Below are 26,444 nucleotides of genomic sequence, written 5' to 3' on the forward strand. Positions count from 1 at the left end.
CTTCTTATATCTTACACTCAGATTACCCAATTTCCTAAGAGTTTCCTTACTTGTTTGGAGATGATTAAAGTGAATCAGTAACTTTAAAAGGTTTCAATGATGGAATAAAAGCAAAGGCCTTCAACTGTGTACTTTCTTCTTTTTATTTAACTGGGTAAATCCAAAAAAAAAAAAGGAAGAAAAAAAAAAACAGCCAAAAAACATAGAAACTACTTAGGGTTTGTAACACTTCAAGGTGTGTCTGCTAATTTGATGAGGCTTCTAGGCAACAAATACCAAGGAGCTTTATTGCTTTCACTGAGCTAGAAAAAAATGTACAATAACTGGTCTCTAGTCCTTCCAATAGGCGATGCAATAAAATTGAGGCTTCCTTACGAGCCTCCAACATGTGTCCCTTTTGCCTTTGCACAATCTGTGAGCTGCTGTCAGTGAAGAGCCTCTAGCCACCATAGAAGAAGCCCAGTTTTGATGAGCAGACACTCTGAGGTTGTAACACAGGGGAGGAATGCCATTAATGACCTCCCCCTGCTCCTTCCCACTGGCATGAATCTTGGGCAGCCCAAGCTAGTCATAAAGGTTGTCAGGACACTATTAATGAAAGCCTCGGCCCCGGGTGGGGTGAGCCACCTTGGCTTCCAACGCGCTTTCAAGTCTGAACTCAAGAGTCCTGGAGCTTCCTTAGCCATCCCTTCCCTCCTGATAATTAAAAGCTGCCAGAGGTGACTTTAAGGACACGATTCTCCAGCTGACAGAAGAGAACAGTGAACATGATTCTAAGCCCTGGATCCCCAGGTGTGCCTCAAGCCCCAATTACTCATTCTGATTCCAGAGTTCAAATTCTTCTTTTTAAAAAAGTACTTTGGAGCCAGGGGGCATCACAACTTGAGGTGTCCTTAGCTGCCATAGAGACATCACACATTTGAATAAAACAAGCTACATGGCCCAGACACCTCTCTTTGAGAAAAAAATATCATAGTGTTCCAACACAAAGGTTCCTGTGGGTCTTTGGAAATGTTCGAAAAGGGCTGATCTGGGCGCCAGCACACGCTCCATTGAAGAGCAGTTTTCTAAGAACAATGGGTAAGGCGCTTTAGAAGATGAAAACATTAGAAAAGCCAAAAGATCTTTCCTGTTTTTTTTTTATTATTATTCTGGATTCTCCACAGCAAGGGGGAATGTTCCACTGTACATTGTGACAAATCAGAAATTCCCTTCGGCTTCTCAATGCTTCATTAAGTCTTTTGTTTCCAAGTATGTGGTTCCATCAAACTGTGAGGGAGCAAGGTTATGCCCCATGCCCAACAGCCAGATTCATTCAAATTCATTATAAATTAGTATTTTATAAGCTTCTGTTCATTCTCAGGGGAGCCCATGCAGGAGTCTGCGTCTACATTAATTTGAAATTTTAAAGAAATATAACATTAACATGTGATACAATTTTCAATATAGCAAAACCGTGGGTTTATAGCATATGTTGCTGGATTTTTTTCCTTCCATTTTTGTTATTTTAAAATTAGCATTGATATTTAAGAATATATATTGCTGTTGGATTTTAACACAGGTCAATGTAATCCTTTTGTATAAGTACAGGTGGTTAGTTGACAATGAAACTGATCATTAAAAGCTGTCAGAGGTGACTTCAAGGACACTATTCACCCAGCTGATAGAAGACAATCCTGAAAATGGTTCTAAGCCTATGATTTGCTTCATATAACAATAATTTCCATACTAGGTCTTTATTAGCCCTAATAAAGAATAAACACGGTCTTCCTCTTGGGTCCTTTGATATCATAGTTTCAAATCTACAAGGTTCGTTCATTTAAATTAGATTAATTAAAGTAATTTTAAAAAGAGGCTTAATTATCAGAGAGCAATTTCACAAAGAATTTGATAGCTGAAGTAAAACAAGTTTTAAACAAGAACGTTGTAGAAGAAATCAAGCCAATAGTAAAAATTTTAAGTGTAGGACTGCAATGAAGTCATATAGACTATATTCTTCGTGGCATACCGCCACCAAGTGTTTAGGTCATTCCTTAAATAATACTTAATCGTTTTTCATTATAAAAGCAGTAACTATAAGAGAAAATAATTTTAACAGGGAAAATAAAAAGGAGAGAAAAAGAACCACCTCTAATCCATCCCCATAACCTACTATTAATAATTTATATTTTCAAGTATTTTAACATACAAAAACATTTACAAACACAGAATGATCTGCACACAAAGCTTTTATGACTGAAAAACTATATCAGCTGTAATCATCAGTGTATTGCCTAATGTGCCAGAAAAGCCTCGTGGCATTTTTATTATTTATTTAATGTCTGCCGTGTCGTATCCATAATGAGATAATTCTGTCCCTGCAACAGAATATTAAATTAAGCCTATTACTCTCACAGTACATACTTGATTATATTTAGAAAACCCAAATTATCTCTACTTTGATAAAGACATTTTTATATAACTTATGTTCACTGACATTGGATACTAGAGTTAATTTTATAGAAGACAGTGTGTTTATAGGAAAAGTACAGTGTTTTCAAATAAAAAAAAAATGTAGTTTGTTATACTTGGCCAAAACTAGAAACATAACATAACATTTTTATTTATTTATTTATTTATTTTGGCTCTCAAATACCAGCATAATGTAATCAAATCTGCTGAAAAGGATTTGGTTTTAGCAATAATGTATTCCATCTGTTTCTTATGGGTGATGTCAAATCAATCTCCTCAGCCCTTCTTCCTACCCCGTCCACCAAGGGGCAAAGGGTGCTTTGTTATTCCTTTTAAGTGACCGTTTATTGAGTAGTAGTTATGTTCCAGGTGATGTGCTACATTTTGCCTATCTCCTCTCATTTCACCCTCAACAACAATTTCATCAGGTGTATACTGCTATTGTCCTTATTTTATGGATGAGGAAACAAAGGTATGAAAAAGGATAAATGACTTTCCCAAAGTCACACAGGTAGAAGTTGCAGAATGAAAATCTTCATCCAGTTCTGACAGTGCTGCTGGTCCCTGACCCCATTTGTTAATCACCTCACTTCTGCTGCAGGGTGGTTCGGGATGGGGAGGCTCAGCCAGCCCTGAGAGCAGCCTCTCCCATGCTGAGACTTAGCCATTGCTCCTCCGGGCGCTGGCCACAGTGTGGTAGAGCTGCCTGGCTGGCCGTTAGGGCTCTGAACCCCAGCACAATGGGCTATGGTTGGGCTAACCCATTCAGCACTGATTCATAGAACATTCAAGCCAAGAATTATTTTTTTCTGAAAACCAGCTATTTTCCTTTATTATACAAACAACGCATACTACTTGTAGGCTGCTTGAAAAGTATGAGTATAGAAAAGAAAATATTGTTTTATATTTGTTTTTTCATTAAATATTATATCATGAACATTTCCTCGTTTTATTAAAAATTGTACAAAACCATCCTAGTAATGACAATGTAATATTTCATCATGTTGCTACTGTATTTGTTTAGTCATTCCCCTATTGAGGAATGGTGATGGTATCAGACACCAGCTCTGAATTCAGACAAACTCACTTCAAGTCTGGATCCACCACTTGGAGTTGCATGGCCCTGGCTAAGTTGCTTAACCTCTCTGTGGCTCAGTTTCTTCATTTATAAAATTGGATAATCATAGGACCTCACTTGTGAGATTTGATGAGATAGTTCATATAATTCACTTAGTACCGTGCCTTACGCAAATTAAAAGTTTAGTGTTTGCTACTGCTATTATTGAACTTTTAGGCTGCATTCCAAATCCTTACTATTATAATTAGCTTTTGGATAAATATCATTGTACACAAACTGTTTTTCCATATCTCTGTTTATTTCCTGAGACTAGATTTCTATAGATGGAATTATTGGGTCAAAGGTTATGGGCCTTTATAAGGTTCCTTTATTTACTTTTTCCCTTGCCAATCTTGCTATCAACGCTAACCAAGGTCTGCATCACAAAGGCTTTGACTAGAGCTGACACAAGGACCTTTATAGACAGTTCTCTCAGAAGGTTCTAGATATTTAAGGGGGAAAAAGGAGTCATATAAAAAGAGACAAAGGGTATGTTTTTCAAATTATTGGAATTTTTTTCAACCCTTCTTTTCTGAAAACATAAACATCCCTTTTTGGTTTCTTTCTAATCTCCTCCTAATAAGCTCAGCTGCTTCACAGTATTTAAGCATTATCTCCCCAGAGAACTTTTAGCTCCACAGTTGGAATTCAACATTATAGGTCGATGGGTAGAGATTTGACTCTAGTTCATGCCATTGGCAAAGAAAAAGCAATGGCCAGACATATCAAACAGGCACCAAATGCCCAAGGCAGAGAAAAGGATATGTCAGAACAAATTAATTACCACATCTTGAAAAACAAGTCAAACAATGAATCATCTCATGGGTTACAGTGTCATCCTGTATATTAAGGATAGAAGGGTGTGCCTAGACATATTCCAGAGATTATCTTCATGCCTATATTCCTAGCCTGTAAGTTCTTTATACATAGAGGGAGAAGAAGGTAATGAATATATGTATGACACTCATATTGTTAAAGAAAAAGAGTAAGAAGAGGGAAAGGTTAAAAGCAACAGCCACCCAGGACATTTTCTTAAGTGAAGACCACATAGAGGTGAAGGTCTGATGTCAAAGTGTAGCATAACTTTATATGTAGAAATGAGCAACTTCCAAGTTTTACTCAGTGATTTAAGATTCTTCAGAAGTGCAGCCTTGCTCTCAGGCACAGCATGTACCTACTTCTTGAGTCTGAAGAGTCTAGTGAATATTTGCCATTTTCGTAGTTGCCCAGCACCGGGACATACTTCTTTGTGGGCATCTTAAAATAAGTAAGAGGCAGGTAGGGCTTGCCACTGTGGAAGCCTCATTCAGCACTGATTCATTTGAGCAGATGACCTAAGCCTAGCTCATCAGATGCCCTCTTCCCCAACTTGCACAGGACACACAACTCCAGGAAATCATTAGGAATCCAATATGGGTGCAGCAGCTATAGCCAAGGTCTGGTGACAGCAGCACAGGGCTGGCAGTTCTTCTGATGCCAAAGTTCTTCTGAGGCTGGCAGTTCACAGAGCACAGGGCTGGCAGTTCCTGAGGCCAAATATTTGGCTGTGGTTCTGGCTCTAATGTCCCTTGGATCTTGCTTGTGACCATTTTGCCAGCTTTTCTCCTAATTTCTATCTTCCTAATAATTCTCTTTCTCCTCAAGAGAACCAGATTCGATTTCTTTTGCTTGCACTTCCACAATGAAGAGAAGACATTGCAATGGTAGGTAGTGGGTGCATAGGTGAGAAGACATAGCTGGACAAATAATGATCCCCCAAAGATGTCCACATCCTAACCCCCAGAACCTTTGAGTAGGTTACCTTTTATTGCAAAAAGGGACTTGAGATGGGGAAATTATCTTAGATTATAAGGGTGGGCCCAGTGAAATCACAGGGCTTTATAAAAAGAAGCCAGGAGAGTCAGGGAAATGCTATGCTTCTGGCTTTAAGCCAAGAAATGCAAGCAGCCTCTAGAATCTGGAAAAGGCAATGACACTGATCTCTGTTAAAGCCTCCAGAAGTATGCCGAAACCAGTTTGGCTCAGTGGATAGAGTGTCGGCCTGTGGACTGAAAGGTCCCGGATTTGATTCCGGTCAAGGGCATGTACCTGAGTTGTGGGCACATCCTCAGTAGGAAGTGTGCAAGAGGCAGCTGATTGATGATGCTCTCTCATCGATGTTTCTAACTCTCTATCCCTCTCTCTTCCTCTCTGTAAAAAATCAATAAAATATATATATTTTTTAAAAAGTCTCCAGAAATAACACAGCCCTGCTGATACTTTGTTTTTAACCCGATGATACTGATTTTGGATTTCTCACCTCCCGAACTATAAAATAATAAATTTGAATTGTTCTAAGCTACTATGTTTGTGATAACTTGTTACTCCAGCAACAGGATACTAATACAAGAGATTATTACTTCCTCGTGGAAAAGCATAATTTTTAACCTCTATCAGTTGGTAGCAAACCTCAGATGGTGAAGCATTTTTTAAGGGTTTTTTAAATTTATTTTTATAATTCTACAGAACTCTGGTGGTTTATTAGAAGAAGAAGAAATAAATGTAGATGAAGAGTCTAAAATGATCAGTCTCTTAAGGAACATTGTGTACCTGTTTAACCCAGTTTAGTAAATATGAATCTACAAATTTATAATCCATCTCAATATGAATGAATCAGAAATCTCTACTTACAAACTGCAGACTTTTTGAAAAGTACATTCTGCCCAGTCAGTATGGCTAAGTGGTTTTCCTATGAACCAGGAGGTCATGGTTCAATTCCCAGTTAGGGCACCTGCCCAGGTAACCGGTTCATTCCCCAGTAGGGGGTGTGCAGGAGACAGCTGATTAATGATGTTTCTATTTCTCTCTCCCTCTATCTTCCTCTCTGAAATCAATAAAAATATAAGAAAACTACATTCTATGTGTTAATAGAATATTAACCACCCCCTTATTTTGTGATATTTAATATCACCTATATTTAGTTGCACTAATATAACATTTTTTTTACTTTTTAGTCCCTAAAAGTCCTGAAAATTTAATGAGAATCTTTATGAGTCATTGGTAATACAACAACCAATAGTGTTTTGTGGGAACAAAATACAATGTGGTTTAATATCTTGCTCATACTTGCCTTCCTTTGGAGAATTGTCAAAAAATTAAAAAGAATATTATGATTTCTCTGGGAAACTTTTCTACTGCAAATAGCAATCCAAGCAAGTTAATTAGTCATTATGAAATGTGACTGCCCTTCCCTCCAGCCTGTGACTTGTCCTTAAAGAGATTACAAAGCCGGCGCCTTTTCTTCTTTACAAAGGACAGCATTGAAAACACTCCTGCCTGCAAGTCCTCTTTTCACCTTTTTTACTTCAGCGGTAGTGAATTTAGAGAATTGACTTTCACATTTTCCGTGTTGGTTTTCTATGCTGACAAATTATCTTTTCCCCTCTGGGGCTCTTTCTGTCCTGCTAGGGACAGCAGGAATTTTTACAGCTCCCCAGGTTGGTGGTCAAGAAGCTCTAACTTCAGCAGCCCTCAGTGGCTCTCAGAGCCTCAGCTGAAACCTCACATTAGACTTCTAATACTGTGTTAATAGAAGTGATGAGGATGGACATCCTTGTCTTGCTCCTGATGGAGCTTTTAGCGTTTTATTATTGAGTATAATGTTAGCTGTGGGTTTGTCATAAATGACCTGTATTATATTGAACTACATTCCTTGTATACACAATTCGTTGAGAGCTTTTACCATGAAAGAATGTCGAATTTTGTCAAAAGCTTTTTCAGCACCTATTAACACAATCATATGATTTTATTCATTTTATTAATATGGTCTATCACATTTATTGATTTGCATATGATGAATCATTCTTTTTTGTTTATTTTTATTTTTATTGATTTCAGAGAGGAAGGGAGAGAAAGAGAGAGAAACATCAATGATCAGAGAGAACCATTGATCGGCTGCTTCCTGAACGCCCCACATTGGGGATTAAGGCCCCAACCTAGGAATACGTCCTGACAGGCAATCGAACCATGACCTCTTGGTTTATAGGTCGACACTCAACCTCTGAGCTATGTCGCCTGGGCATGTTGAACCATTTTTGCATCCCAGGAATAAACCTCACTTGATAGTGGTGTACAGTCTTTTTAATGCATTATTTAATTCTGCTCAGTTCTGTCTGCATATCCTGCTCACACCCAACACTGTTGTTTGAGACACTTGTCCCTCTTAGGAGGAGTGTCTAAGCTCTAGGTGCAGTGGTTCTTACACTTTACTGCAGAAGTATCACTTGGCTAGAAGCTTAGGAATCTGATTGTGAATTAATTTCCCAAGCAGACCTCACTCTGGGAAGCACTGTTCTAGACCCTTCACTGAATCAAGACCAGCTAGAACAACACAGATTGTCCTGTAGTGGGCCTGTCTTGACCAAAGCCAACTTTTCCTCACCTCAGACTACCCTATCCCAAGGTTCCTGGAGTCCTGCAGTTTCATTCTCATCACCTTAACCCAAGACTGCTACCACACCTGTATTCATGGCAAAGTAGAAATATTTTATATTAAATTATGGTTCACTCTTTTCTCATGTGTTTGCATTTTCATAACAAACATGACACTTACAATGAAGTGCTGTTGGCATTAGCTAATGTGTGGAGGAGGATTTGGTTCGGTGGCTGACACAGGGCCCTCCTACATCTCCTGGAAAGGAGACAGCAGAGCTGTCGTGCAGGTGCTAGAACCCACAGCCTGTGGTAGGCCCTGGCTCTACCATTTACCAGCTTTATAACAGTTGATAAAACTTGCAATTTCCCTGTGTCTCTTATCTTTTTCATCTGCACAATTGGAATAATAATTACACTCTTATAGTGATGAATAAAGGGCAATTCATATGTAAAATGATAAATAGTGCCCAACACAGAGAGAGCATCCAATAAACGTTAGCTATTATTATTTACTAGAGGCCTGGTGCACGAAATTCTTGAAAGTGTCTTGGCCTTCACAGCCCTGGGTACATTTGGAAGAATGCCCGGAAGGTCATTCAGCTGTCCTATCTCATTAGCATATTCTGCTTTTATTATTATGGATTGTCCTGAAGTCACCCTGCATTCAGTCAGTTAATTAAGCTTTCCTATTATACCAGCATAGGAAAACATGAGTTTCTGCCGAAACCGGTTGGGTTCAGTGGTAGAGCGTCGATCTGCGGACTGAAAGGTCCCGGGTTCGATTCTGGTCAAGGGCATGTACATTGGTTGCGGGCACATCCCCAGTAGGGGGCGTGCAAGAGGCAGCTGGTCGATATTTCTCTCTCATCGATGTTTCTAGCTCTCTATTTCTCTCCCTTCCTCTCTGTAAAAAATCAATAAAATATATTATAAAAAAAAAAGAAAGAAAGAAAAACATGAGTTTCTAACCCAGAGAAACTTATCCTGTGTGTTTGCGAAAGCCTGATATTATATTCTGAGATTGATTTCTTGTTTTTTCTTTTTTATTGTAAGGCTTTGTTTTCCAGTAAAGTCTAAATACTCTGAGGAAAGAAAAAAGAATAATCAATCATTTAACCCTCGCAATAAATGAGTTTGTTTGGTTTCTTTTGGAGACCAAGCTTTCAAAGGTTAAGGAAAGGCAGTATCCAGAGGAAAAGTGATAGAGAAGAATGTTAGAGGCCATACCTGCTTCATTGTTTTGCCCTGCAGTGTCATCTGAGCAGGATTTTGAAAACACACATGTGTGTTTATGTGTTTGTGTGTGTGTGTGTGTGTGTGTGTATGTGTGTTTGTTTTCTTGTGTGCTGTTGTTATTGTTTTAGAATTTTCATAAGAGTTTATTTGAGTTAAACATGTGCCAGGGAGCAAGATCTCAAAAGTTCCTGAGAATAACAGTTTTGCAGGTTTTTAAAATGAATAAAGAAATGTACATGGAGGCAGGAGAAAGCAGAGCGGGAATTAGATTACAGGTTAATCAACAAGATTATTAACTCTCACTCCACTTTCGAGGGGTATTCCTTCTAGTATTTCCAAGCTGTGCACAAAAACAATGAGCAGGCTGGCTTACAAACTTCCACTTAGGAAGTTATAGGCCTGGGAAAAACACATTGTTTTGAGATTAATCAGTTCAGTTATCCACATATAATTTCAGAAAACAAAATAGGAAGTTCCTGCCTAGAGGGAGCATTACTGCCTGGCCTGTGTTTCTTCATATGTAAATAAACTTTTAATTATTGGGAAAGTTTGGCTGCTCAAAAAGCCCTATTATCAAGCAAGTTGATTAACTAAAGAAATAGGAATTATTTTTTTCAATTGTGAAATAATGGAAACTTCAGTTATGAGGTTTCATTCTTGCCGAAACTGGTTTGGCTCAGTGGATAGAGCGTCGGCCTGCAGACTGAAAGGTCCTGGGTTCAATTCCGGTCAAGGGCATGTACCTTGGTTGTGGGCACATCCCCAGCAGGGGGTGTGCAAGAGGCAGCTGATTGATGATACTCTCTCATAGATGTTTCTAACTCTCTATCCCTCTCTCTTCCTCTCTGAAAAGAATCAATAAAATATATTTTTAAAAAATGAGGTTTCATTCTTACTGTTTTTAGTTATATCTTTATTCACAGTGCTATGTAATTTAATGTTTTGTTATGCTTTTTTATTCACTGTCTTCTCTAGAATTAAGGGATCTTTATCTCTGCTCACTGAGGTTCTACAAGTATCTAGCAAGTGCCTGGTGCCTGGTAGAGTCCAAATGAACATGAGTGACTAAATGAGTATCTTTTCATGAATTCTTTTAAAAAGCAACTGACACTAAAGATTTACTAATGACTAATTTGACAATTTTCAACAAGCATCTTAAAATGTGCTTAACTCTTGAGCCAATAAGAAGAGAACAAACCTCCAGAAAAAGAACTAAACCAAATGGAGACAAGCCTATGCTAGATGCAGAATTCAAAACAGTTTATAAGGATGCTCAATGAATTTAGTGAGAACTTCATAAATGAAGAATACATTAACTGAAATGAATTATTTATAGAAAATCAATGGTAGAGTAAAGGAAGCTGAGAAAATCAGTGACTTGTAATATAAGGAAGCAAAAAAACACCCAATTAGAACAGAAAAAGAAAAAAAAGAATCCAAAAAAATGAAGGTAGTGTCAAGAGTTTCTGGGATAACTTTAAGCATACCAGCATTCACATCATGGGGTACTGGATGAAAAACAGAGAGAGGAAGAAATTGAAAATCTATTTGAAAAAGTAACAGAAAACTTCCCCAACTTGGTGAAGGAACTATAAATCAAGTACATGCAGAGAGTCCCTAATAAGATGACCCCAAAGTGGCCCATACCAAGGCACATCATAGTTAAAATGAAAAAGATTAAAGAAAAAGAGAGAATCTTAAAAGCAGCAGGAGAAAAGCAGTTAGTTACCTACAAAGGAGCTCCCATAAACACTGCCAGCTGATTTCTCAACAAACTTTGCAGGCCAAAAGAGAGTGGCAAGAAATATTCAAAGTGATGAAGAACAAGGATCTTACAACAGATTACTCTACTCAATAAAGCTATCATTTAGAATGGGAGGCAGATAAAGAGCTCCTCATGTAAGAAAAAGTTAAAGGTACTCATCACCACTAAACCAGTTGTTATATGAAATGTTAAAGGGTCTTCTTTAAGAAGAAGGAAAAAAAAGATCAAAATTATGAGCAATAAAATTACAGTAAATACATATTTACCAGCAAATGATTCTAAAAAAAAAACACAACACAAAATAATTGAACAAGCAGAACAGAAACAGATTCATAGATACAGAGAACATTTTGACAGTTGCCAAATGGAAGGGAGAGTTGGGGGGGATGGGGAAAAAAGGTGAAGGGATTAAAAAGTACAAATTGGTTGTTACAGAATAATCATGGCGATATAAAGTACAGCACATGTGTCAAACACAAGGCCCGCGGGCCAAATCCAGCCCGCCAGGCCTTGCAATGTGGCCCGCACCGCGCTGTCATCACTGCACTCCGCTGTCAGTTTATGACATTGTCAGTTTATGACTGTTCAGTAAACCATTCGGCGCGCGATTTAGGCTGGATTTTAGATTTTGGCCCCTTCTCTGATTGAGTTCGACACCCCTAAAGTACAGCATAGGGAATATAATCAATAAAATTTTAGTAAGTATGTATGGTGTCATAGAGTGTGAAATTTATCAGATGATCACTTAGTAAGTTATATAATATCTAATCACTGAAGTGAACATCTGAAACTAATATAATAATGTATATCAATCATAATTTTAAAAAATTTATGATTTTTTCAAATGTGTTTCTGAAATATGGGCTTTAGGGGGCGCCAAAAGAACTTTTAACCCAGTCCTTGGGTCTTGACTTTCTCTATATGCTGATTGTTGGTCACCAATATTTATAATGAATATTAAACTGCTTTGAAAACATAAAACACAATTAAAGATGATATCTTATAATAAAGATGATATTAACAATAGTGAGATTATAATTAAGTTTTTCTGTTCTGAAAAGAAAAAATTAGATCTAGTGCATAAGCTACCTATACTAGAGAGACATCTTCAGGATAATGGGGCAATTATGAAATACTTTGATAATTACAATAGGTTCATTTTATTATGTGCTTACAATTGAAGTCTATTTAGCTAAGATTTTATAAAATGATGTGTAATTAGAATATTAAACTAATAATATTAAGAGCAGAGAAATATCTAAACAACAGCTTAGCTTAATTTTATTGAGAAGAGAATTAATTTCATATTTAAGTGCTTTAACTCTTTCAGCTTGTTTTGCATATAGTAGGTAATCAATATGATTTGACTTGTGTCAGTTTTTGTATTTTTATCAGATTGACATAAAGAATTGAATGTAACTCTAAATAATGTCTTTTTTCAAAATAAGGTCTTAGGTTATTACCTGACTCACAATCACCCAGGATGTTTGTAAGCAATGCTGATGCTTGAGCATCCCCCACACCCCTGCTACCCGAGACCTGTGAAGGGGGGACGGTGAACATGCACACCAGGTGGTTTGCACTGGTTTTTAGGCCCAGGAATGTTCAAGAACCATTACATAAATTATAATCAGCCTTCACAAAAATCAAAGCAAAATGACAATGAGAGTATTACCACCGGCCCTAGAATTCTTTTGTCAATTTTGATAGACATCAAGAAGAAAAAAAAAAAAAGTATATAATTAGAAGAGAGATAGAGGTCAAAAGAAAAGCCTAAAAGATTAAATATATAGATACACTCACCTGTTTCAGGTGTTTTATGAAAAAAGGGTGAACTCCAGGACTGCCAGTAGCTTTTACCTGTTTCTCGACATCTCACTTGAAATACATATTTGGTATTTGGCTCCAAATAAAATGTTGACTGTTGCACATAAGTAAAATTGGTATCAAATTCCTTAACCTAAAAAGGATAAATAACAATAATGAAATGACAGAATATGCTTTTATTTATTTTTATTTTTTAAAAATATATTTTATTGATTTTTTTTTACAGAGAGGAAGGGAGAGGGATAGAGAGTTAGAAACATCGATCAGCTGCCTCCTGCACACTCCCTACTGGGGATGTGCCCTGACCGGGATCAAACCTGGGACCTTTTAGTCTGCAGGGTTACGCTCTATCCACTGAGCCAAACCGGTTTTGGCAATAGAAGGTGTTTTTAAAACTATTATTCAATTTAGCAGAAATGCATGGAGTACCTATTGTATTTCAGGCACTCTTCCAGAGTGTGGGAAAACAAAGAGGAATAGGGTAGGTTAGGTAAAACATGGCCATAAATAATTAAATACATGCTATTTAACATTAAAAGTGAAGTATAGCCCAGCCGGTGTGACTCAGTTATTGAGTATCTACCTGTGAATCAGGATGTCACAGTTGATTCCCAGTCAGGGCACATGCCAGCTTGTGGGTTCCAGGCTCAATCCCCAGTGTGGGGTGTGCAGGAGGCAGCCAGTCAATGATTCGCTCTCATCATTGGTGTTTCTATCTCTTTCTCTCTCTCTCCCTTTCTCTCTCTGAAATCAATAAAAAATATTTTTTGTTTTAAAATGAAGGACACATTGTATTTGATAACTGTCTCAAGATTTTAAATTTCAAGAAAGTCCAAATGTAATATATTCTTCATTTTGAAACAGCTGATTATAATGGGGTAGAAGAAATGGAGACCTAATAGCAATTGTTTGATTTCAGTTTTCTCTCTCTGCAGTTGGATATAATTTCACTTGCTAATGATGATTTTTAGAAAAAATCACTCATAAGCTAAACTGTTAAATTGGTCCTTATTGCAAATTTATGCAGATTCTGTAAGACCTGTTATGTATATGTATGAGTGAGAAAATAAAATGAAACATTTAAGAAAGTTGAACTGTAAAAATCCAAAGGAAGATAAGCAAGAAAATAGCAGAGGTATAAACTTAAAAATCATTTTCTGGAGCACTGCAACCTGCTACAAAACGTAATGAAAAATGACCCCCCAAAGAAGCTGCTTTAGATGGGAGAGAGAAATCATTTATACAGCACCGTTGTATGTTGTGATAAGGGATTTACTGAAAAAGTGAAGCATGATTAAAAGGTAGACATAAAGTAAGTCTAAAAATGCATTTATGTAGCAGCTGGGAGAAAACAGTTTCTAAACACTCATGAAAGAGAAAGTTGAAACTATCAAGATTTTTTTTTTTTTTTTAAAGAGCAACCTCACTTAAGGATTCTTCTGTTAAAACTCAATCTTTAAAAAAAAAATCTTAACATAAATCTTTAAAATTTGCAATGCATTGAAAACATAAAATATATGAAAAATATCTATATTGGGGATGTCATGCTCCTTGAAAGATATTATTCAGAGTTTCCATAAGTCATGTCTCTACCAATGGCTATTGGAATTTTCTGCTATGTAAACATGACTGGTGACTCCTGAGGTCAACTGTGTTCCAGGAGACATTTTATTTGTGCCAAAAGTTTGACTTTCAAATGGATTCTTCTTCATATTAGAGTGGATGAAAGGGGCCACATGCTCACCTGACAAGCTCAGTAAAGACCTTCATAGTGGTTTTGCAAACTCAGAGACCTAAAGTAACCTCATGGTCTGAAATGAAACTTTAACTAAAAGCAGTTTGGTGGGCAGTTACATCCTAGGCCAGTATCTTCACTGACAAGGTCAACCTGAAATATGGTAGCAATCATACTTGGGTAAAAACTGCTGTTTGAATTTTAACCTTGCTATCTGACTTCGACCTTCGATTACTTGCTTAAACAATAGGGTAGTTACAGGAGATTGACTCCCACAGACTCAGTAGCTTCAGGGGTAGAAACTGTAGATAACCTTTAGTTCTGCTTTTGTATTATGGGCAAGATAGGGCCACATTCCAATGTCAAGCAGGGTGTGACTGGGAACCGACCTTGTGAGCTGTCCCCAGTCTTTAGAATTTAGTCTTTAGGATTTAGGAACAGATATGGACGGCCAGTTCTTTGTCCTGAGGGGCCAATCAGGGTTAGCCGAGGCAGTGACATCACCACCGACATGAGTAAAACCCCTGGACTGGGCGAAATTCACTCTCTTCCACCATGCTGCCGGCATGAGTGGGATAGCCCATGCTAGCATGGAGATGGCTCTTTTGTTTATTGCATCGGACTCGGCTCCCTGGTGGTCCTTGGGGATCACGAATTCGTCTGATATCCCCAGCCAGGACCATGAGGGACCCCGGTCCGGAGAGCCTGACTGGCCGCGGTAGGTGTGTGTTTGTCTGTTTTTGTGTGAGCGCTCTGGAGGGACTGCCTCTCCATCGGGGCTCTTACCTGGGTGTTTACTGGCTGCTGCGTCAGCCATGGTTTGAGCCCAGATTCGAATCTGTAATAAATTCTAGCATGCTTAATCAAATTGGCTCCGGTGGTCCATCTCTTGGGGACTCGCTCCGTAACACAACCTATACCTTAACTGAGTCTATCTATCTTTTTGCATCCTATATAATAAAGAGGTAATATACTGAAATATAGTGGCAACCATACTTTGGTAAAAACTGCTGTTTGAATTTTAACCCTGCTAAGTCTGTCTCCTGCCTGATTAAACACGGAATACTGAGAATCCAAGATGGCTGCTCGGGTAGGCAACTAGCCGCAGCTGCACACTACAATTTCAATAAAATACAACTAAAATATAAAATGGACATTACCCAGAACTACAGGAAAGTCGACTGACTGGAAATCCTACAACAAGAAGCAAGAAGAAAACCAGAAGGAAGCACGGAGGAGCTGTAAAAGCCTAAGGTACGGAGACACACGGCGCGCGGAGAGGACGGAGCCGGAGAGGAGGGAGGCCGAGTGCCTGGCTGGCGTTCCCTAGCAGGAAGGAGATAAACACTCCGACTGTGCTGGGCCCAGCTCCAACTGCTCTGAACCCCAATTCTAGGCCAGACCCTGGGAACCCAGGCTCACCCATAGGGAGCTGGGCTGTAAGGCGGAACTCCAGGGAACAGCGAGAGGAGGTCCCGGAGGCGCACATAGTGTGCACAGAAAAGGGCCAGCCGGCTGTGCCGCGGGATTGCCCTGACGGGAAGGAGACAGGGGCTCCAGACTGCTCTGAACGCCACCTCCAACTCCACTTCCAACTGAACTGAACCCCAATACCGGACTCATTTGGGGAGAGCATAGACAGTTTGGCAGCAGGCGAAAATCGAGGGCACCTTTCTCTCAGAGGCACTTGCAACAAGTACTGAAGGACCCTGAGTCTCAGGAGTCGCATAGGGCGGGGCTGACGGAAGCCAAGGCTGTAGGCTCCACCCTGAAACCCCGCCCCATCAGGAAAGCTGCCTGCGAAAATGCCTAAATCAAATAGATCACAAACGAAAGAAATGGAGGACAAAAAGCGACTGGATATAGAGTTCAAAACCACACTTATAAGATTTTTCAAGAGTTTCCTAGAAAAGGCCGATAAAATAAATGAGACCTATGAGGATATGAAAAGGGATCAACAAGAAATGATAAGGGATCAACAAGAAATAAAGAATACATTGTCTGAAATAAAAAATATTTTACAGAGTCCTAAAAACAGAATAGAAGATCGCAAGAATCAAGTCAAAGATTTGGAACATAAAGAGCCAGAAGACACTCCTCTGCAGAAGCTAGAAGGCAAGAGAATCCAGAAAATTGAAGATGATGTAAGAAACCTCTGGGACAACTTCAAATGATCCAACATCAGAATTATGGGGGTCCCAGAAGATGAAAGAGAGCAAGATATCGAAAACATACTGAAAGAAATAGTGACAGAAAACTTCCCCCACCTGGTGAAAGAATTGGACTTACAAGTCCAGGAAGCACACAGAACTCCAAATAAAAGGAATCCAAAGAGGACCACACCAAGACACATCATAATTAAGATTCCAAGAGCAAAAGACAAAGAGAGAATATTAAAAGCAGCAAGAGCTAAACAGGTAGTTACCTATAAAGGAACACCTATACGATTGTCAGCTGATTTCTCAACAGAAACCATGCATGCCAGACGGGAATGGCAAGAAATATTCAAGGTGATGAATAGTAAGAACCTACAGCCAAAGATAATCTATCCAGCAAAGCTATCACTCAGATTCGAAGGTCAGATAAAGAGCTTCACTAATAAAAAAAAGCTAAAGGAGTTCATCACCACCAAACCTGAATTATATGAATTGCTGAAGGGGGTTCTTTCAGAAGAGAAAGTAAATAAAGATAAAAATTATGAACAACAAATACGTAACTATCAACAAGTGAATCTAAAAACCAAGGAAACTAAAAAAAAAAATCTGAGGAACAATATTAACTGTTGAATATAATAGAATCAGAGGTATGGAAGGGGAGTGAACAGATGATTCTAGGGGAAAAGGGGAGAGGGAGAGGTGGGAAGAGACTGAACATAAATTGCACCAATGGATGAGGACAATGGGGGGTGGGGAAAGGACAGAGGGTGGGGTGAGAAGGGGTGGGGGAAAGGAACATTTGTAATAATATGAACAATAAAAATTTATTAAAACAAACAAACAAACAAAAAAAAAACACGGAATACTTACCTCAGCTTCCAGGTGGAGACCTGGAGGCTAAGGCAATTTTCCCTTGCCTGGGACCAGGACCACAGGAGATTGATTCCCACTGACTCAGTAGCTTCAGGGATAGAAACTGTAGATAACCTTTAGAGACTAACCGCTGAGCTCTGCTTCTGTGTTATTGGCTATTGTAAGATAGGGACACATTCCAATGTCCAGCAGGATGTGACTAGCAACAACCCTGCGGGCTGACCCCAGTCTTTAGAATGTAGTCTTTAAGATTTAGAATTTAGAACAAAGAAAAATTCCTGTGGTTTGAACCTTTAAAAGGGATTGCCTACCCCTGAAATGGTGCAGTCGTGTGAGACCACTTGCATGTGGTGCTCTCATGGCTGTCCTGGCCAGTTGTTTCAATAAATCCTTGCTGCAGAAGCCAGTTTGGCTCAGTGGTAGAGCGTCAGTCTGCGGACTGAAAGGTCCCAGATTCGATTCCAGTCAAGGGCATGTACATTGGTTGTGGGCACATCCCCAGTAGGGTGTGTGCAAGAGGCAGCTTGTTGATGTTTATCTCTCATCGACGTTTCTAGCTCTCTATCCCTCTTCCTTCCTCTCTGTGAAAAATCAATAAAATATATTTAAAAAAATAAATAAATCCTTGCTTACTTTTTTTAATTAATCATCAGCCTCCGGTGGTCTTATTTTGAACCCAGGATTTGACCCCACAACAATACAAATTGACCCTCACACCCCCGTGTTAAAAGATGGCCAGCCCCACTTTGTCACAAGATGGTCACCCCCATGTCATCACAAGATGCCCAGGCTGGGAATGGATGGGGGAGGGGGTCAATTGGGAGAAAAGGAGACATATGTAGAAATTTAAACAATAAAAAAAATTAATTTAAAAAAAATGGCCGAAACCGGTTTGGCTCAGTTCCAGAGCATCAGTCTGCGGACTGGAAGGTCCCAGGTACAATTCCAGTCAAGGGCATGTACATTGGTTGCGGGCACATCCCTGGTAGGGGGTGTGCAGGAGGCAGCTGGTCGATGTTTCTCTCACATTTTGTGCACTGGGTCTCTGTCTTTAATAACATACATACCTTTGAAATGTCTGGGTAACTTGTAACTTCCCTTTTTCTGGACCCCCTTGGGGCACAACCTAATGTGCCTGGGCTCCAGGACAGAGATCACAAATTCCTTCATTGTTATGTTAATTGTTCCTGTACCCACCTAAATACGTGTCTATCATTTTACTTTTTATCCACCCCAGGGGTTTTCCTGTTTTGCTTTCTCTCACCTCTCTAGTCTATCACTAGATAGGATTTCATGTAACCCACCTACATTTCTTTCCTTTGATTGCAGTGTATAAATACAGATGTAACCCACCAGTCTCCGGAGCATTATCTCAATTCATTGAGATTCTGCTTCCTGGCATATGTCGACAGTTTGGCTCAAATAAACACACAGAAATTCTTTACAGGTTTCAATGTGTTTGTTTTTTTAATGTTAACATTAGCTTCTCTTAGAAGGGAGTTGTTATTCCCTAATATGTCCCTTGCCATTACATTTATAGATAAGTCCTCATGAAGAAGTACCCTAAAGTACAGCCAGAATTCTAAACTAGAGGGAAAAATTTTACAGAACTGTTAGCAGTTCTATCATGAGTGAAGCCTGAAATATACTGGCAACCATACTTTGGTAAAGACTGCTGTTTGAATTTTAACCCTCTAGTTTGGCCCCTGCATCTGATTAAAACACTGGGTACTTACTTCAGCTTCCAGGTGAAGACCTGGAGGCTAAGGCAATTTTCCCTTGCCTGGGACCAGGACCACAGGAGGATGATTCCCACTGACTCAGTAGCTTCAGGGATAGAAACTGTAGATAACCTTTAGGGACTAACTGCTGAGCTTTGCTTCTGTGTTATCGCTATTGCAAGATAGGGCCACATTCCAATGTCCAGCAGGATGTGACTGGGAACCAACCCTGCGGGCTGTCCCCAGTCTTTAGAATTTAGTCTTTAGGATTTAGGAACAAAAGGAAAATTCTTGCGGTTTAAACCTTTAAAAGGAATTGCCTACCCCTGAAATGGTGCAGTCGTGTGAGACCACCTGCATGTGGTGCTCTTTCGGCTGTCCTGGCCAGTTTAATAAATCCTTGCCTGCTTTTTTAAATTAATTAATCAGCCTCTGGTGGTCTTATTTTGAACCCAGGGTTCGACCCCACAACAAAGCCAAGTGACTGCTTAGGGCCTTGCAACCACAAGATGACACACTTCAAGATGATATTTTCAGAGGCTGAAATGACCCTTGAGGGCTAGACCTAATTGAGCAATGGCAAGGGGATGATCTCAAGTGCAAAAATTGGGCTTTATTTTTATAGCAGTTAATTTCCAGGTAGGTGAGGACATAGAGACTCAATCTCCATCAGTTTGAGGTATCTCTTTTCTTATGGTTTCATCTTTTTGTGGAGGGAAGGAGAATCTCAAACCTATTCAGAGAATTTTATAATCCTGACTGCCTTCAAGTCCCAACTTGGGACATGGCCCAGGGGTGGGGACCCTTCTCAGTGAATCACCAGTGTCTTTACTCTTTTGATTCTTCCCTCTTAACCCTGGCCCTGGCCAGTTTTAGCTCTTGCTGCTCGGGTAATCTTTACTGTTTGGTGGAGGAGGAAAGGGATGTGAATATTGGGAAACTTAGTCATGACTAATCTCTTCCAAATCTTCAGCTTTTATACCTTTGAAATGCAAAAGCCAAGGATTTGGCCCTCTGCAATCTGTGTATTGTTCTATTAGTCATCTCAGGGAGAGAATGAATGCCTGCTTGGTTTTGTGCAGCCCATGAGCTAAGAATGAGTTTTGCATTTTTTGTGTTTGAAGGAAAAATCAATGGAAGACTATTTCGTGATACATAAAAATTATAGGAAATTCAAATTTCAGTGTCCAAAAACAAAATTTTACTGGAACAGAACAATGTCTACTCACTTAGTGTCTGTTTTCATGCAGCCCATACAAAGTTCAGTAGTTGGGGCAGAGACCTTATGGCCTGCAAAGCCTAAATTGTTTACTGTTTGGACCTTGACTAAAAAAGTTTAGTCAATACCTTGGTCTTGTGTAATTAGAGAAGTGAGCCATCATTAATCCATTTACTCCAACTTATTGGGAAGATTTCCTTAGATTACTATTATTGCCGATAGACACTATTAAAGGCAAATAATAATAGTTCATGTTTCATAGTATTATCTATGTGAACTAGACATTAGAAGAATCAATGTAAATACCTGTCTTCCAGAGGTTCACAATTACAGGATGGGGAAATATATTTGTAAACAGTTAGGTGTATTCAACATGGCAAAGAGTACACAGCATTGTGTAAAGATTGTTGCTGGGGACTGAGCTCAAATTTTGACAGTTTGAGATGCCAGGAAGACAGTCCATGAAGATAAACCAAGAAGGTAAATATTCTCCTACTAGAGGCCCAGTGCATGAAATTCATGCACAGGGGAGTGGGGGGTGGGGGATGAAGGTCCCCTCAGCCCAGCCTGCACACTCTTCAATCTGGGACCCCTCAAAGGATATCCGACAGCCCATTTAGGCCCTATCCCACTGGCCTAAACGGGCAGTCAGACATCACTCTTACAATCCAGGACTGCTGGCTCCCAACCTCTCGCCTGCCTGCCTGCCTGATTGCCCCTAACTGCTTCTGCCTGCCAGCCTAATCACCCCTAACCACTTTCCTGCCAGCCTGATCAATGCCTAAATGCTCCCCTGCTGGCCTGGTCACCCCTAACTGCCCTCCCATGCTGGCCTGATCACCCCTAACTTCCCTCCCCTGCAACCAATGTACATGCCCTTGACCGGAATCGAACCTGGGACCTCTCAGTCCGCAGGCCGACGCTCTATCCACTGAGCCAAACCGGTTTCGGCTCCTCTTGAATTTTTTTGATAGATTTTCATTCTTCCTTGAATGTTTGGTAAAACTCCCCTGTGAAGCCATCTGGCCCTGGGCTTTTGTTTGCTGGGAGCTTTTTGATGACTGCTTCAATTTCTTCCATAGTTATTGACCTATTGACATGTTTAGATTCTTCCTGATTGAGTTTTGGAAGGTTGTATTTTTCTAGGAATATGTCCATTTCCTCCAGGTTGTCCAGTTGGTTGGAATAGAGTTGTTCATAGTATTTTTAAACAATCTTCTTCTTATGTTCTGGTAAATACAGTGGGTGGGCTAATACTTCCCAGGCAAGATGTTTTTAACGTGTTTTTAATTGGTTTTGAAGTGTGTGGTCGTGTGTTATCATGAAGCAAAACTACTTTGCTGTGTCTTCTGGCACATTCTGGTCATTTCACGATCAAATGTGGTTCAAGTTGATTATTTGTTGTTGGTAGCAATCAGTATTAATGGTTTCACCTGGTTTTAGAAGCTCATAATACACCACATCTTCCTGATCCCACCAAACACAGAGCATTGTCTTCTTTCCGAAGCAATCTGGCCTTGCAGTCGATGTTGATGGTTGACCTGGACCAACCCATAATTTTGTGCATTTGGGATTCTCAAAATAAATCCACTTTTCATTGCCAGTCACAATTTGATGCAAAAAAGACTTTCTTTTGTGCCATTGAAGCAACATTTTACTGATGACTTTTTGGCTTTTCATTTCATTCAGTTGATGTGGCACCCATTTTCCTTCCTTTAAAATCTTTCCTATTGCTTGTAAATCGGAAATTGTTTGCTGAGTTCTCTTTCATTTCTGATTTTGTTTATTTAGGGTCTCTTTCTTTGCTTCTTGGTGAGCCTGGCTAGAGGTTCATCAATCTTATTTGTCCTTTCAAAGGACCAGCTCTTGGTTTCATTGATCTTTAGTATTGTTTATTTGGTCTCTATGTCATTTATTTCTACTCTGATCTTTATTATCTCCTTCCTTTATTAGATTACACTGATATGCAAATCTGTGCTTTTCTTATTGCTCTCTTTCTAATTCTTTATGTTGTAGAGTTAGATGATTTATTACCTTTTTTTTTTTTTTTTTTTTTTTTTAAAGTAGTCCTGTAGAGCTATAAACTTCCCTCTCAGGACTGCTTTCACTGTGTCCCATAGATTTTGTATTGTTGTCTTTTCATTGAAAGAGAAGGTTTTGAAAAGTTAACTCAAATTTATGGTTACCAAATCTCACAATGGCATATATAGCTCCACCAGGGGGAGCAGAGAATAAGAATTTCAACCAGAAAATAGCTGATTTCTGAAAACTTATTCAGAGATTCAGATAACATAATTCCTTTGTATTTTCTAAACATTCTTACAACCTATTAATTTCTTCTACTTCTGCCAAATAAAGGAGTTTCCTATTCTCAGTATCATCCTATGACTGTCACACTACACAGGGCCCAGGTGTTCTATTTGAGCAAAACCCTATGAATTCAAAATATAAGACTCAAGAATTTCATTTAGGTTGTTCTCAAATTTACCTAAGTTCAGCCTCGGCAAAAGAGTGGCTGTGGATTTTTGTTTAGTGTTTATCTCATCTGTCCCAGACATTAAGTGTGGGGCTGCTGTGCACCCAGATGCATAATTATTCAGGCATGGAGTCCAGCAGCATGGCCACTCGGTTACTGCCCAAACAATGCAGCACATGGACTCACATATCAGTGTAATCTGAACAACTGTTAAGTTCACATTTCTGATTTAAATGAACAAGGTAAATAAACTACTGACAACAGGGATTTGTTTGAAAGAGCAATCTTTAGATGATGTCATGAAGTCAATATAGTTTTACCCTCATCTTTATACTCTTTTTCTTTTCTTTTCTTTTCTTTTCTTTTCTTTTCTTTTCTTTTCTTTTCTTTTCTTTCTTTAATTTTCCTCCTACCTTCCTCCCCTTTGGCAAACATTAGCTTGTTCTCTTTAACAATAGGTCTATTTTTGTTACTTATTTTGTTGTTTTTTAGATTCTACATATAAGTGAAATCATATGATATTTGTTTTTCTCTGTCTGTCTTATTTCACTTAGCATAATGCTTTCTAGGTCCACCCATGTAGTCACAAATGGCAAGATCGCATTTTTTCTTAATTGCTGAGTAATATTCCATTGTGTGTGTGTATACTAGATATATCTCACATCTTCTTTATCCATGTATCCATCATATATGATAAATAACTCTCAAGCAAAACCAGGCAACTCCATTTATTAATTATTTTTACTAAATGGCAACTAATTGTAATCACACAAAAATAAAGTTGCATCTCTTTTCAGATCGGAACCTTTTTCTCAGACTAGTGTTATCCTATAGTTCAAATTAGTGAGTTTTTATTAATGTTCACAGGTGCTGTCATGTGATGTGATTTTATTAATGAACCTTGTAGCTATGCCTCTCCTAAGACACTTGATAACTTGCCATTGGTATTTGAGGATAATTAGTTTGTCTACCAGTAGACATTCACTTTGTAACCTTATACTCATCTAAGACTGAAGCCTAAGAACTAAGTAGATGGACATCTTTCAGCTGAACATTCAACTGTTTAGCACTTTACAAAAGGCACATCTATGAAATATCAGAAAACATCTCCCTGTGTGGAAGCATAGTTTAGTCATTATTAAAACCAGAGTGGTATGAATATCACACAAAGAATCAGATAAAAACATGTCAAATAGATCACTGTAAGTCCCTGTGGTCACTGACTGTTGGTTGGTGCTTTTTTTTCATTCACTTACATACTAAAGAATAGTGAAAGTTAGCTTACATTCCAAGTTCGGTTTGTTGTAGCCTTGTGTCTCATTTCACAGGAAACCTTTTCAATTGTTGTTTGACTATTCCAATGAATTATGGTCTTGGGGACTGTAGTATTTCTATCCTCAGCCCTGGAAATGATGGCTTCTGAAGGTATCACTAAGAAAAAATAAAAACAAAAACCCAGTAATTTAAAACTTGCCTAGAGAGAAATGTGTATCTTTTCATCAATATACGGACATGTTACAACTCAGTACTTCCCTGGCCACATAGTTCACTTAGTGAGAGCATCGTCCCAATATGCCAAGGTTTTAGGTTTGATCCCCTGTCAGTGACACATACTAGAATCAACCAATGAATGCATATAGAAGTGGAACTACAAATCAATACTCTCTCTCTCTCTCTCTCTCTCTCTCTCTCTCTCTCTCTCTCTCATCAAGAAACAAATCTAAAAAATTATTTAAAAAAAACTCTTAAGTACTAAAAATAATTCCATGATCTAATTAACAATGAATGATTTTCCCCTTGTTTTCTATTCTGTTATATAGGAAACAATTGTTGCTAAATAAAATTCTATTCAACCCATACTTCAGTTCTTTTAAAAGGAACTCCAATAGTCTTGCCTTTTCTCCTCCCTCACCCCCGCCCCCCCACACACACACCCTTATAATTCTAACTAATGAAATTCCAGAGCCTGGTCTTATTAAAAAAATAATTTAAAAAAATAAAGGAGATAGCTCTTATTCTCTGCATCTGTTTAGGAGAGATGTTTTGCATCTTAAATTTACTTAAAATAATTTGATTTAATAACTTGTTAAATTTAAACCTTTCACAATAATATTATTTTTATTCTTTGGTGTTAGATGAAAATTTGTGTGAATGTTTATATTTACTGCTAACTTGTTTTATTCTTCATTAAAACAAATCTGTATTTGAAAGTATGATTGGAATAAAGCAAATCTCACAAGATTTAACCAATTACCACTATGTTCTATGAAAATAACTTTCAAAAGGAAATTGAAATTCTGATGGATTCTCTCACTAGTTTTTTTTTGTTGTTGTTGTTGTTGTACTATGGATAATGGTGTAAATGAAATCTCTATATTTCTAAACTATATAAATATTTAAAAGTTTTTTCTGTCCAAACAGAATGGAATTATTGGTACTTTCCATTTCTCCTAAATGCACGCTTAGAACAAACAACAAAACAAACAAACAAAAAAAACCCTATGGCCGGGACCGGTTTGGCTCAGTGGATAGAGCGTCGGCCTGCAGACTGAAAGGTCCCGGGTTCGATTCCGGTCAGGGGCATGTACCTTGGTTGCGGGTACATCCCCAGTAGGGGGTGTGCAAGAGGCAGCTGATCGCTGATTCTCTCTCATCGATGTTTCTAACTCTCTATCCCTCTCTCTTCCTCTCTGTGAAAAATCAATAAAAATATATTAAAAAAACAAACAAACAAACAAAAACAAACAAACAAAAAAAAAACCCTATGACTTTTCTAAATGTATTATTATTGATATTATTGCATTCTTTTATTTTTAAATCCTTACTTAAGGATATGTTTGTTGATTTTTTAGAGAGAGAGGATGTTTGTCTCCCATTTGCAATCCAACTGGGGAATGAATCTACAACATAGGCATGTTACCTGACTGGGAATCAAACCCACAACCTTTTTGGTGTACAGGATGATGCTCCAATGAACTGAGCCACCTGGCGGGGACTTCTACTTGTATTATTTAATAAAAAGCTCAAGACTGTATGTGTGTTTTTAGGGACCATTGTTAAAGTTTAATATCCTCTATGAATTCATCTTCTTTTCATTTATTCTAAATGTTGAAAGTATTCTTTGGGGAAATTATTTTTTAATTATTAATAACTATTATCTAAAATTATGTGCACAGGTATGTGATTTATAAAGAAGTATAAAAATTAAAAATTTGCTCTCTAGTAGTACAGTCTTAGAATAAAATCCTTGGGCTAAACCTAGAGCAGGACAGTGCCAGAAACTGATCATTGTCTCACTAATAGAAAGATGTAATAGGCTGGTCAACCTTGAAGCTCTGAAAGATCAGAGCCAACCACTCCCTATCTAATTGAGACAATGGTAACTGAGGCAACTTCCCCATCAAATAATCATGTAAATCCTTACTGACATGATAATCCACTTATTACCTGCCTAA

The 26,444-nt window shown here is 38.5% G+C and overlaps 1 protein-coding gene across 1 annotated transcript in view; it reads right to left on the minus strand.

Annotated features, from left to right (window-relative positions):
* Positions 1 to 26,444, minus strand: part of IL23R (interleukin 23 receptor) — a gene marked incomplete at its 3' end in the record, with an annotated part of 70,699 nt that overhangs the window by 11,411 nt on the left and 32,844 nt on the right. Inside the window, exons 6-7 of the mRNA XM_084875620.1 lie at positions 24,275 to 24,420; positions 12,786 to 12,942 (exon numbers count right to left, since the gene is read on the minus strand). Of these exons, the coding sequence (XP_084731746.1) occupies positions 12,786 to 12,942; positions 24,275 to 24,420 (303 nt within the window). The remainder of the gene's footprint in view (positions 1 to 12,785; positions 12,943 to 24,274; positions 24,421 to 26,444) is intronic.

This window comes from Pipistrellus hanaki, assembly GCF_964339955.1.
Source record: "Pipistrellus hanaki genome assembly, chromosome: 2".
Taxonomy (NCBI): Eukaryota; Metazoa; Chordata; class Mammalia; order Chiroptera; family Vespertilionidae; genus Pipistrellus; species Pipistrellus hanaki.